Source organism: Populus euphratica, unplaced genomic scaffold (assembly GCF_000495115.2).
Source record: "Populus euphratica unplaced genomic scaffold, PopEup_1.0 scaffold383.1, whole genome shotgun sequence".
Classification (NCBI taxonomy): domain Eukaryota; kingdom Viridiplantae; phylum Streptophyta; class Magnoliopsida; order Malpighiales; family Salicaceae; genus Populus; species Populus euphratica.
The window spans coordinates 270102-282912 of NW_011500175.1; the positions used below are offsets into that span (position 1 = coordinate 270102).

The 12811-nt window shown below is 31.2% G+C and overlaps 1 protein-coding gene across 2 annotated transcripts; it reads right to left on the minus strand.

Annotated features, from left to right (window-relative positions):
• Positions 1–6146: 6146 nt before the first annotated feature.
• On the minus strand, positions 6147–10665 carry LOC105111435 (protein IQ-DOMAIN 31-like). Of its 2 annotated transcripts, XM_011006779.1 has the most exons (9): positions 10424–10665; positions 9795–9838; positions 9582–9703; positions 9185–9293; positions 9004–9104; positions 8332–8535; positions 7987–8070; positions 6890–7901; positions 6147–6451 (listed from the first exon to the last, which is right to left on the minus strand). In XM_011006779.1, exons 3-9 carry the CDS (start codon positions 9654–9656, stop codon positions 6420–6422), a joined length of 1617 nt encoding a protein of 538 aa, XP_011005081.1. In that variant the 5' UTR covers positions 9657–9703; positions 9795–9838; positions 10424–10665; the 3' UTR covers positions 6147–6419. The 2 variants fall into 2 exon arrangements, with proteins under 2 accessions (XP_011005081.1, XP_011005080.1); XM_011006778.1 differs by lacking the exon at positions 9795–9838.
• Between the last annotated feature and the right edge of the window lie 2146 nt (positions 10666–12811).

Genomic DNA, 12811 nt, shown 5'->3' on the forward strand with positions numbered 1-12811 from the left:
TTTTTTTCTTCATTTGATAGGTATTTCCATACATATTTATATTGTTGGGATTCTTGTTGGGACATGAAAAATAAAAACTAGAAAACAATATTAAAGGATTTTTAAATTATTTCTTTCTTAAATGACAATCTCTCTATGATTTTTCTAATTTTTCTATCTTTATTTATTTTTCTTTTTATTTTTTGTGTGATCTTTAATTATATTGTTTTATCCTTTATCATCTTAGTCCATTTTATTCTTTGCCCATCATTTCTATACTTAACATTTTTTACTTTTTAGAAACTTGTCAAAATAAAACAAATGAAAGTATCAAGAATTATGAAATGATCATAAATTGACTTAAATGTATTGAAAAGATATTTTCTTATAATTTTTTATTTTTAAAAATACACTGAAAAATAGGGTTAAAATAGGCTATGAGTGTTCCCAATTGTTTACGATACTTATAGTACAAAGACATTGAAAAAATCATATATTTTCTTGTATAATAAATTTGTAAAGAATATATATATATATATATAAGATGATTTGAAAATATAATATAGGATAATGACTAAATAGAAATAAAAATGACTAGATTGAGAGATGATCAATCGTGATGAGATTGAATTAAGTCAAAATCATTTAAAAAAATGACTAAGTCTAAAAAAAAATGGCTAGATGGACAAATGATCAACCTTGACATGAAATCAAAATAAAAAAATGACTAAGTCTAAAAAAAAATGGCTAGATGGACAAATGATCAACCTTGACATGAAATCAAAATAAGTTAAATCGAGAGGCGGTTATCTCAATAAATGTGTCAAATCAAGAGGTGACCAACATCTTTAAAAACTCTAAGTAGGTTATGTCAAAAGGTGACCAACCTCAATAAGAAATCTAAATGGGTTAAATTGAAAGGCGATCAATTTCAATAAAAAAAACTAAATAAGTTAAATTAAGAGTAAATTGATTAAAATAAGAGAAGACCACCTCAATAAAAAAAATCTAAATTGGTCAAATTGAGAGGTAACCAACCTTCACAAGAAACATAGATCAATCAAATCAAGAAACATAACCTCAATATAAAATCCAAATGGGTCAAGTCAAAAGGCAATTAAACGTAACAGAAAGTCTAAATACGTCAAAATAAGAGAATCAAAAGGTAAAAAGACCTATATAAAAAATCTAAATATGTCATATTAAAAGGCGACCATCCTCAACAAAAAAATCTAAATGGATCAAATTAAAAGATTATTAACATCAACATTAACATAATTTAAATAGGTCATATCAAAAGGTTACTGGCCTTAATATAAAATTGAAATGGGTCAAATAGAGAAGCAACTAACTCAAAATAAAATCTAAATAGGTCAACTTAAGAGGCAATCAACCTCAAAAGAAATCTAAAAGGTTCAAATTAAGTGTCGATCAACCTTAACATGAAATCTCAATGGGTCAAATCGAGACCAACCTCAATGTAAAAGAAAATGTTACCTCAATTATAAAGTTTAGTTCAACTTATTTGACTATGGGATTCTGGTATGAACATTTTGATTTCTAAGGTTAAAATCTTTGGATAATAAGATTTAAAGTAGGGTTGAACTTTCCTACTAGCAAGCTTGAAACTTCCTAATAAAAGGGCCCAGAACATCCTGTAGGAAAAGCTTAAAATTTATGATGGAAAGGCATAAAACTTTTATGATAGAAGGTCACAAAACTTTTTATGATACCAATGATTAAAACTTCTTGATGATAGAGCTTGATTTCTTAATTTTAAGGTATGAACTTCCTAAGAGCGAGGCTCAAAATTCATGATGGCATGGTTTAGAACTTTATGATTTTAGGTCTTGAACTTTCCTTATTTGACAAACCAAAATCTCTTGATGGCATGGCTTGAACTTCCTAATATTATGGCTTAAACTTTTTGATCTAATAAACTAAAATCTCTTGATGGCAATGCTTTACTTCTATGTCTTTTTAACATTTTGTTAAGATAACCATCATTGTCTTTTTATGGCTTTTCTTTTAATAGAGGATGAATATCCTGGGATTATTTCTTATGGCATCAAGAAGAAGACATTTTATTCTAGTTACAGTTTAGTATTTCACTATATGGGTAAAAGTTGAAGTCTTGGCATAAATAAATACAAACAAAATCATTTTATTTTTTATGAAAAAAAATATTTTTTGCAAGTTTGGACTTTCTAAAATTTTGATCACAGCTAATGACATCTAATTCGATAACAAAAAGATGAGATAACAATATTAAAAGCTTAGTATTGAACATATTCTTTAGTATCAAACCCACAAACCAATAGAAAGCAAAAATCATAAACAAATTTTTTTTGTTTCTTTACCAAATTAATGGCATCTCTTAAAATGGTAGACCAATAGAAGTTATTTCATGTTATCCTGGTAGTTAGGGCTCTGGATTCTAATTGAACATTACAAATACACCTTTGAATTTCTCTAACATATATCTATTTTCTTTCAATGACATAAATATAAAGACATCATAGTTAACTTTTTATATTATGTCATCTGTGAAAAATAGCTGGTTGTTAGCTCTATTAATCTAATAATTTGTACTCTATCTCATAATAATTCTCTTGTAAGTAGTTACTACTTAAGCAAACTCCTCTAATATTTTTTTCTGGTACAGTCACGTAATGGCAACCATGTTATTTCTCTCTTCTTCTATGTTAGAATTTTTATGTATTTCTATCCAAACTTTATGAGTTGTTACTAGTAAGTTTAGAGATGAGGCCAACCTTATCTTTTTATCATGTTTTTTCTCCATAAAGATTTACTTTCCTTTTATTTCTTTAATTTTATAAGTGTGAGTACTCTCATTAATACTTGATCATGAAAGGTTTATTATCTTTACACTATCCATAACATTGCTCCATTATAAACTAGGGGTCATCATACACATAAAGATGGTAAATATTAAGATTTTAAGCTAAAAAAAAAGGTCATGTTTAGGATGACATGGATCTTCTTAAAATTAGGCTCAATCCTCATGCTACTAACCTAGAACCTAAAAAGTTCTCTTTTCATGAAGAACGCATACTTAGCAAGATTCAACTTCATTTGTTGTTAGTTTAGAACAAAGAAAACTTCTTGCAAGTCCTGGAGGTGTTGTTTAAGCTAAAATGCATGACTCATGGTGAAATGTTCTCTTGTCAATGATAAATGTTGTTTGTTTTCTCTTTATTTTTTTAATATTTGGGTACCTAGTGACACCCTAAATTAGCACCAAACGAGCTTAAGTATTCAAATTTAATAATGGAATTTATTAATCTATCTTATGCAACACAAAATTGTCCTTAGAGCATACCTTATTAAGGCTAATGAAGTTAACATATATATGTCATTATCAGCCATTTAGTACTAATTATAACATTTATTGCATGGAAAAGAGGTTGTTAAAGTATGATATTATAAGCCAAAACCATTTTAATCTCCACAAAAGTTTATTATAGAGTCTGACAATTAAGATAAATGTCAATGGTAACTATCAAATCTAGCACACCTACCAGTACACCTTTTTCTTCTATCCCAATTAAAAATATCATCATTGATGTCAGATTAGAAGAGTCAACACATATTTATATGATTACATCTTTGAAGAGAATGTTTGTAGTGCTCCAATTGTCAACTAATACCCTATACATTTAATGGTTGGAGAGGACCGTGATATGTACTAATGCATTCTTATATGGAAAAAGTCACTCCCTGTATGTTTTGGAGTGAAAATGATAGGTTCATGATAGGGGTTTTGGAGTTATGAAGAGAATAATATTTGCTACTTATAAGAATTTTATTTAGTGTTGAAATCTTCTCCAATAACACGCCTCTTATAGTTATATTGAACTCTAGTAATACCTATGGAAAATGTGAACTTTTTCTCTTTGTTGCTCTTGTTCTACTCTTTTCTTGATGAATTGTTAATGATATCTTTTAGTGATAAGTTTCCTTATCTCTCTTTTTAAAGTGTAACAATATTTTAAGTCATATTCCTTGTTTTTTTTTTTTAGAAATATAATATTTCTTAGAACCAACATTTCCTTTCAATCTTAATGATGTTAAGATAAGTAGTCATTAATTCAAGATATATTAATCTACTTCACAATAGACCATTGGGATTACTTTTAAATACATAAGAGTTTTTAGGAGTGCACCTATACTTTGGAGATTCATCTCTAAATTTGTGAAAATAAAGATGTTCTTGCCTATCTATATTTGTTTCTCCTACATGAATATGGCTTCTTAATACTTGATTTACATTGAGAAAAGTCTTGTCTAGAGAGGCATATAATCATTCCTATAAAGAATAGTTATGCACCCCACTTTTTAAGACTTTTAAAGCAACAAGTTTAAACAAGCCTTTAACCTTAAACATCTCTTAATTAAATCTCTTCATTTAAGCCTTAGTATTTTTACATTCTTATTAAGTGATGACAGAGAGTTTTACTAAGTTTTTTTTGGAAAATATATTGGTACTAAAACAAGTAATAAGTTTGCTACACAAGTTAAAAAAGTTGATGATAGAACCAGGTTTCAAACTAGACCTATTAATATCTATAAAATATAATGGAGAGCATTTTTTACATGGAGTTGTTATCTTGTATGAATAGATTAAAGTTGTTTATAATATTATACGCATGCTCTCTAGTATCAATAAGCCCATCATAATTATCAAGATTCATCTTCATAGTGATAAACTCCTTCTAGAGATGATTGTTCATATACTCTAGCATAGAAAGAAATCTCTTATTTAATGAGAAAGGCCTTTGTTTTCCTCTTTTTATTGTTTCAGTTTTCCTGTCAAGACTACTTAAGTAATATCCTAAAGAAGAATGATGGCAATGGTTATTCATATGACTATAATCATGACTTATTGTTGTTTTTCCTTTTGATTTATGGAGAGTGCATTTTAAGGATCTAATTTAAGAATGCTCAGGACATTATTGGCTTCATAGCATAATAAAAATATATCGGTATTCATGTATATTCTGGTTTATATCATTATATCCAATCCTTTCTAGAAAGTGAAATTATTTGTGATCTGGTAAAATAGTTCGTGGGGTGAATAATTGTATGCTACGTGGTGACAAGAAAGCAGCTATAAGTTGCTCCTAAATAGTTGAACAGTTTTAATAAGTACTCTTTTTTATTAGATATGGTAAAATAGTTCGTGGGGTGAATAATTATATGCTACGTGGTGACAAGAAAGCAGTTATAAGTTGCTCCTAAATAGTTGAACAGCTTTAATAAGTACTCTTTTTTATTAGACAAACTAGTAAAGATATATGGGAGATGATATATTGATGGGAATATTAGTTACTTGTTTGTATAGAGTTTTTATATTGTTGGTTATGAAAAAATTCTTAAAAATATACATAAGATTAAAAAAAACTAATTTTTGTTTAATTTTTTTCATAGATCATATCATTGATAAAGTTGTTAAAGCTTTAAAGACATATTAGATGACATGACTGATACTAGGCTTGAGTGTTGGGCTTCGATGTTGGACTTGATACTTTTCAGCAAAATAAGTTCCTTGCAAGTAGTAACCTTTAATCGTGAGGATAGAAAATAAATAGAGAGATTAAAGAGGGAGAAAAGTTCAATATAATAGTGAAGAGGTAAATAGGCAGTGTTTTTCTGAATCTTTTATGGTAAGGGTGGCATTGGCCCTGCTTGTTAAAAATCACATGGCTTACCTAATGGTTGAAAGCTAGGGGCCTTTTTCTCGGCCAGTAAAAACAACAAAAGAGTGTTAGTACAACAAATAACAAATGGTTAGTTTAAATTGAATATATTTTTCAGACCAATCAAGAGACTTTGTACAAGAGATTTTGACATGTTACAATTACTTTCAAAACAAGCAATCCTGGTAGTTCTTGCCTAGTTGTTACGCCCAAATGGCTAGTTTTTTTTTCCCATCAATATTCATCCCTTATGACTTCAAGTAACATAATTTCCAACACTCATGAGCTTTAATTATTAGCATCATTTAGTGAAAGGTAGCATCATACATGGGAGGACTCGTCATTTGTAGGACAAAAAAGTTCATGTGTACAAGGTGTTTGGCTCATACCGACAAGACAAACTCATCATGCCAAGTTTGGAGAAAACGATGATTCAAGATGAAATCATAAATAATATATTAACCCTGAATATTTATTTCGATAACAACATGATTTAAAAGCACTGAAGTGTTCCTTACATCTTGCAGCAACAGAGGAAACAGGTAATCAAATAAAGTACACATGATGGTGCGAGAAACCAACACCTTTAATAATAAAGCCTTGACTATAAATTCACTCAAGCACACACCAAAAGCAAATAAATTTAGGAGATCACCAGTGCATTTTATACCAATTAAATATAAGATAAGTCGCCTTCCCTCGCAGCAACTGCTGAAAGATTTACCTCCTCCATGCTGGCTGGCTCACCTTCTCTGAAAATGAAACGAATAATCATCACAAAATCCAAAACGCTAAAACTTTCAAACTCAATTTGATAGCACCACAGATATATCAGAGAAAGGCAACTGTTAAGCACACACTGTTGTTTTGGTGGATATGCAGGAAGAAAGGGCTTGTAGTGGTGACAGAAGTCAATGGATTATACGTTCACATATTGAAAGGAAAAAAGAAAAAAGAAAAGTTGCATTTTAAGATTAATTTGCCAGTTAGAAAGCACATGCAGTTCGAGAATGAGAAACAGATTCTCCCTCAGCCCTCGCCAGCGACAACATTAGACAACGAAGGACAAGCAGCAAAGGCTAAAATTTCAAAATTCCACGATTCTGGAACTGGCAGTCTGGTACATGCCCCAAACCTGTCCCATAAGTGATAACGGCATAACATAACTAAGAATACTCATGAATTCTTACCATTACCATCTTTAGTGGAAAACAATAATCTGTCAACTCTGCTTCTGCCCTTGTTGTTTGTATGGACTTTCCTCTGTGTCTGGGGTGACACTAATTTCAATTCGCCATCCTTGCTGGCTGGAAGAGAATGCGTCCGGATCAAAAAATATTCAACCCCATCTTGAACAATCCTTGGAGATCCTTGTCCTCTAAGTTTTGCTTTTGCAGATTCAGTTGCCGCCATATAGCTTGGAACTGTTGTTGCGTTCTGTGGGACACTATCTTGATATTCCTGTTTTGTTGAAGATCTTCTCCTCCTAGTTGTCTTACTATCCTTGCTACATTCCTCCTTGGAATTTATATCCTCAACCACCACGTGAATGTTATCAGCACTACTTTCCAGATTATTAAACTGAGCATTGGGCAGCTTCTCATTCTGCAAACTAACCGTCTCCTTCGTTGTCAATGGTTTAGGAGAAGTTTCTGTCTCAACTTTTTCTAAATCTTTTGTCAATGAAACCATGGGATCACTCGTCTTATTCGAAGGATTATCTGTGATATTCATGAGAACATCACGAGTAGGAGATCCTGGCACCTTTATTGGGCTTAGCTTTGGCTTTTCAGTCACAGTTTCTGAGCCATCAGGAGCCCCTGGGCTGGATGCAGAGATTTTCCTTAAACTTTTCCTTACCCTCTCAAGTTCACTTGGAGGGTTTTCCTGTGCTGATTTTGTTTGATTACTCCAAGGTTTTCTCATGTTGTTCTTAGGCCTTCCAAACTCAGTAACAGAACGCAATGAGTTATTGTCAGCAGGAATCCTCCACACACCTCGCTTCTGCCTGCCATCGTTATGCATGCTTTGAGTGCTGGGCTGCTTTAAACTAGTCCTTGTGTCAAAACCCCGCTTTTTCTGAGGAAATGATTCCTGGAAAAGGAATTTGGACCACCGTTCAAGCCAGTTCCAAGCTGAGTTTTGTTCGGCCAAATCATAATGGAGGTTCAGGGGCATAGCAGTGGATGATGAAGCTAGAAGCTGAATAAGTAAAATTGAATACGATCGGCTCCTTTATCATGTAATATAAGAAAGCAGAAAATACAGCTAGAAAAAATGAGTGTACCTTACAGATAAAAGCATTTGTATATAGTTTCTGAGGCCTGGTTGCTGTATCTAATTCAAATGGATCAACTTGCTTAGCATCATCCTGTTGTAGTAAAGCGTATTATTTAGACAACACGCGCACTTGAAACCACGAAGGTTAACATTTTATGCTATGCAAAAAGCTTGAATTGTTTTAAATGGAGAGAAGGGTAAAGGATTAAAACAAATAAGATTGTTCACTGATCAATTGTAAGTATTTCAACAACGAGGAATGGCATAGATTGCAGAATGTTTTGCTCAGAGTAGCAGGTACTTCAAGAGTCATCATATGGATTGAAAACAATCGAGTTGTCCGAGAAATTACCAGAAACCTTCCTGGACTTTCCTTTGTGAGTGCTTCCTGCCCATTATCCAGAACTCTAACCCCTCGTCCTCGAATTAGAGTCTGCAACTTAACAATCCCTTGCAAGCAGTGCAAAGTAGCAACAGCTTGTCTCCTGACCAAGTGTCCACGAAAGATTGCTTGAAGTCTTACGATACTCTTGAGGACATGAAATGACCTGCGAGCCTTCACAAATATGTAATTGTATTGTATTAGCCTTAACAACGAGAAATTGCATAACTTGAATAAGGACAAGCTAGAAAATCTGTTGCAAATTTGTGATCAGCAAAAACAATAAGAACAGCAACTTTTGATTCACAATTTAATTATCACATTTCGAACAGGCAATCATATAATGTAGATATCAGTTATGGCAGAACTTAAATAGCCTTCTGATGATACATGTTTTAATATAGTGGCTGTAGGAACTCAGTTTTTTCTTGTAATTTTTCAGACTACATTTTGGGTGATTCAAAAATAAATTCCCACATTTATACTCGTTCTCCTCACGTCCTCCCACAAACCCCTTTTGAGAATTCAAAGAACTGCATTTGTCGTCAACTCACATTTGTGTGCCAATGAACAATGTTCGTCTCTATAATTTTCTTAACATGGGATTGACAAAAACACACTATATCCACAAAAGAAAACTACCAAATAGCCCCTGAAAGCAGCCTGAACCTCTTTGGCAGCTTGCTCTTGCCTGATGTCCTCTGAAGTGTCTGGTAAATCCAACCGCATAGTTTCTTCTGTATCTGCACTATGTGCTCTGAACAATAAGACAGCTTATTCATGTGGAAAGCTGGTTCCTATTTCATTAGATTCTCATATTTACCATTTTTATCTGACACATGAGATAGTGGATCTGAGATTACAGGAGGACTCAATGTCAAGTCAGCAGTTGATCCTTTAGAAACAGCAAATGCCTCCTTCAGTGCAGCTCTCTTCATGAAAAAAGGTAATTGAAAAATTAGAACTTGCTTTTGTTGTCATGTTGGGAAACAAAAAAAAAAAAAAAACAGAAGATAAAAGTTTTTACATTTGTTTATACAAAAATTAAGCAGCGAATATGTTTCACTGAATCTGTTGGTAGTTTGCTATTATTACCTGAGCATCTTAATCAATATAACCTTGCACAGTCATACTGAAACAAAAAAACACAAGCCTGCACTCCTGCCTGTGCTCACACACATGCACCGGAAGATAGAGGGAGAAGAAAGAGAGAGACTTACATTTGAAAAGCTAGATTTATATGATTTCTTCCTAAAGATTACAGTCTTGATCCAATTTCCCGCAGATTTTCCCATTGCAGGAAACCTAGATCATGTAAAATGAAACTTGTGTCTGAGAAGCCCTGCATAAAATAACAGAGCTCAACCCATACATTTCAACAACTTCAAAAATGAAACAGATCAAAAACTGTGTTAAGGAGGAAACTTTTCTACAACAATTTGACATCTCGCAACTTCAAGCTCTGTCTAATACTTCGCTACAACAATCCACATAGCGTTCATCAGCAACATTTTCAGTAAACAAAAGCACAATCTGATACAAACACCAATAAAAAGCCTACATGCTCAAAAAAAAAAAAAAACAATTGCAGCACAACTCATCATCAGCATAATGCATGGACAGCCAAGTGTAAGAGAATATCAAAATCATTAAAACCCACTTCAGTAATTAACAAATATTCAAGAAAAAGCAACCACAGTATCTTAAAACATACAATATCCTTTCTGTACAAGTCACATTCCATTATATACAGAGAAAAAAAAAACACAAGAAAACAATTTTCATTATATATCAAAGCAAATTTAGACACTGAAAATAAAATTTGATCTCAATATACTAGAACTTAAAGAGAATTGGCCCGATAAATGGACCAAGAAAACAGTAGTACATGGCCAAGCTTATTAACTAAGTCAAATATAAACACATTGCAGAAATGCAACTCAAAGAACAGGCCAAAAGACAACGGAAAAGAAAACTGAAGTAAAGAAAAGATCAAAAGAAAAAGGAAAAAGAAAACTGAAAGTGGGAATTAGCAGCAATGTAGTAGAGATCTGATAGATACCTGAAAAATGGAGAATGTTGTTGCTATGGTAGCAGTCGAGTTGAAAAAAGAGTGAGTGAATATCAAATTTCAGGTGACATATAAAGCTTAAAGATTGTGAGTGAAGTTATACCAAACCTGGATACCAATTTAAAACATGGACCCCTCCCATCTCCCTCTCATTCTCCTAAACATCAACTTTCAGTGAAGTTAAGACACTGGAGAGGGTGACAAATGAGCATCACAACTCTGTAACTCTAGAAAAGAAACATGAAAGGGAAATGATCATGGCCCATTATATCTTTTTCCCATTTTTCATTCTATTATATAAATTTCTACTACTGAAATATGGAAAGGCACGCACTGGTTGCTTCTGAAGAATATAAAAATCAATGATTAAAAAAAAAAAGTGTTACATTATATCTGGCTGTATTCCTTCTTTGCTTAGACAAAAAGCATCAAGTGGAAACGTAAAAGATAAAGATTTGTAGGTAGCTGATATTCGAAGGAGCTTTAGATTGCTTTTTCATGAACACCAGTGTGGCTTTTTAATGTAGTTTTAAACCAGTTTTGATTTTTCAATTTTAAATTTATGTAATTTAGAGCTATCTGTACTTTTTTTGTTGAATTATGAACCATTATTTCACCAAAAAGAGAATGAAATTTGTAATTAAAATATAATACGTGAAGAGTTGTAAGATACATGACGATGACAAACTTGCAGTGGATAAGTAGAAGCTATCTCAATATTTTGTCTGAAGAAATGTTCTATGATGAGCTATCATTTTCATTTACCAAGACTAATATTTTTCCATTACAAAAGGACTAAATCTGAAGGAGGAAGTACTGTACATTTCCTAAGTAAACAATATGGATGTAATTGGAATTGCAATAGACCTCCACAATAAACAATTTAGAGTAATCCACAATAATTTCCTTTTTTTAATGACCTTTGGTTGTGTACGTTTCGTCTTTCACTTTCTTTCTTCTTTTTTTTTTTTAATCTGGCCCTCTAGCATTGCAATTAGGTGGGTACGGGCTTTGGGTTGTTTTGTCTGTCTACGCACAAGGACCTTCAGGTGTTTGAGAAATTTCTATGCTTAATTTTATAAAATAAATTTTATTTTATTGGTTTATAATAATTAAATCTTGAAGGATCGGATTTGAGATATTGAAAAATATTAAACCCCTTTAATTTTATACTTTTAGAAGCTCAGTTGCATGGCTAGAAAAAATATTTTTGTTCTTTTTATTTTTTATGCCTGTACTTTTTATTTTAAGTTTATTTATAAAATTAATTTTATTTTAATTTTATTTTTTAGCTTGAATTTTGTTAAGAATTGTGCTCTATATTTTTTTCTTTATAGAATGATCTCGGTTTCATGATTTAAAAGTTGGATTTTAGGATTTATTTCTTTAACTGGGTTTTCTTAATTGAACTTTATAATTTTTTTAAAATTTTTTTGATTTCATCCTTTATATTGTGGATCTTCCATGTTAATTCAAGTTGATTTATTTTTGTTTGGGTTTTTTTTAATTTTTATTTTTTTTAATTTTTATCCTTCAACATTTGATTGTTTTAAAATTAAGATTTGTACTTTTTTCCTTTCTTTAATTGTACTATTTTTTTGTATTATCTAGGTTGTGAAGTTTGATAAACTTGTTTAATGTTTTTTTAAATGATTTTTTTATTATTTATTTAAAATTAAATTTTATTAATTTTTTATTAGTATTATATTTGATTATAATAATATTATAATTAGGTTGCAGGTTTGAGAACTACATAACATTAAACTTGAAAATTTTATCTATATTAATGATGAAAAAAATATTTTTTTATTTTATTTAAATTCATCTATTCACTAAATATCAAAATCAAAACGATAAAAAGAATATTTAATTCTAACTAATTAAAAGAAAAAAGAAAGAATTTTTAATGTTATCCATATTGAAATTAAAATATTTATGAAGATTTTATGACCGTCATGTTTTTTTAATGTCAAAAGTGGTTGCATTCTTTTTGTAAAACCATTCAACTATTTTATATATATATATATATATATATATATTATCTAAGAAATGTGTATTTTTCATATATATACTTGTACAACAAAATTAAAAAAAAAAAAGAGTTTTAAAACCTGGAAACAATTTGATGTGCATAGAATCCACTCTTCATGGACAAGTCCTAACTTCGTTGTTAGTACATGAGGTATATAAGATGAGTAAAAAAACGTGAGGGACCGTACGTGTAAACTATTTGATTGAAAATGGACAAGGTGGAACCCCAACTGCCCTGTTTAAGTAACGAAAGAAAGAAATTAGATTTTCCATGTCTTGTGGTTTTAAATCGAACGGCTTGTATTTGCTCTTGGTGGTAGTTGTACCAGACAAGATGTGGGGTCCTTT

Coding starts and splice junctions, on each gene's coding strand:
- LOC105111435 (XM_011006778.1), bottom strand. CDS start 9,656: ATGGGAAAATCTGCGGGAAATTGGATCAAGACTGTAATCTTTAGGAAG. Junction 9,105..9,184: donor TCATGTGTCAGATAAAAATG/GTAAATATGAGA, acceptor CACATAGTGCAG/ATACAGAAGAAACTATGCGG. Junction 7,902..7,986: donor CAAATGCTTTTATCTGTAAG/GTACACTCATTT, acceptor TTACTTATTCAG/CTTCTAGCTTCATCATCCAC.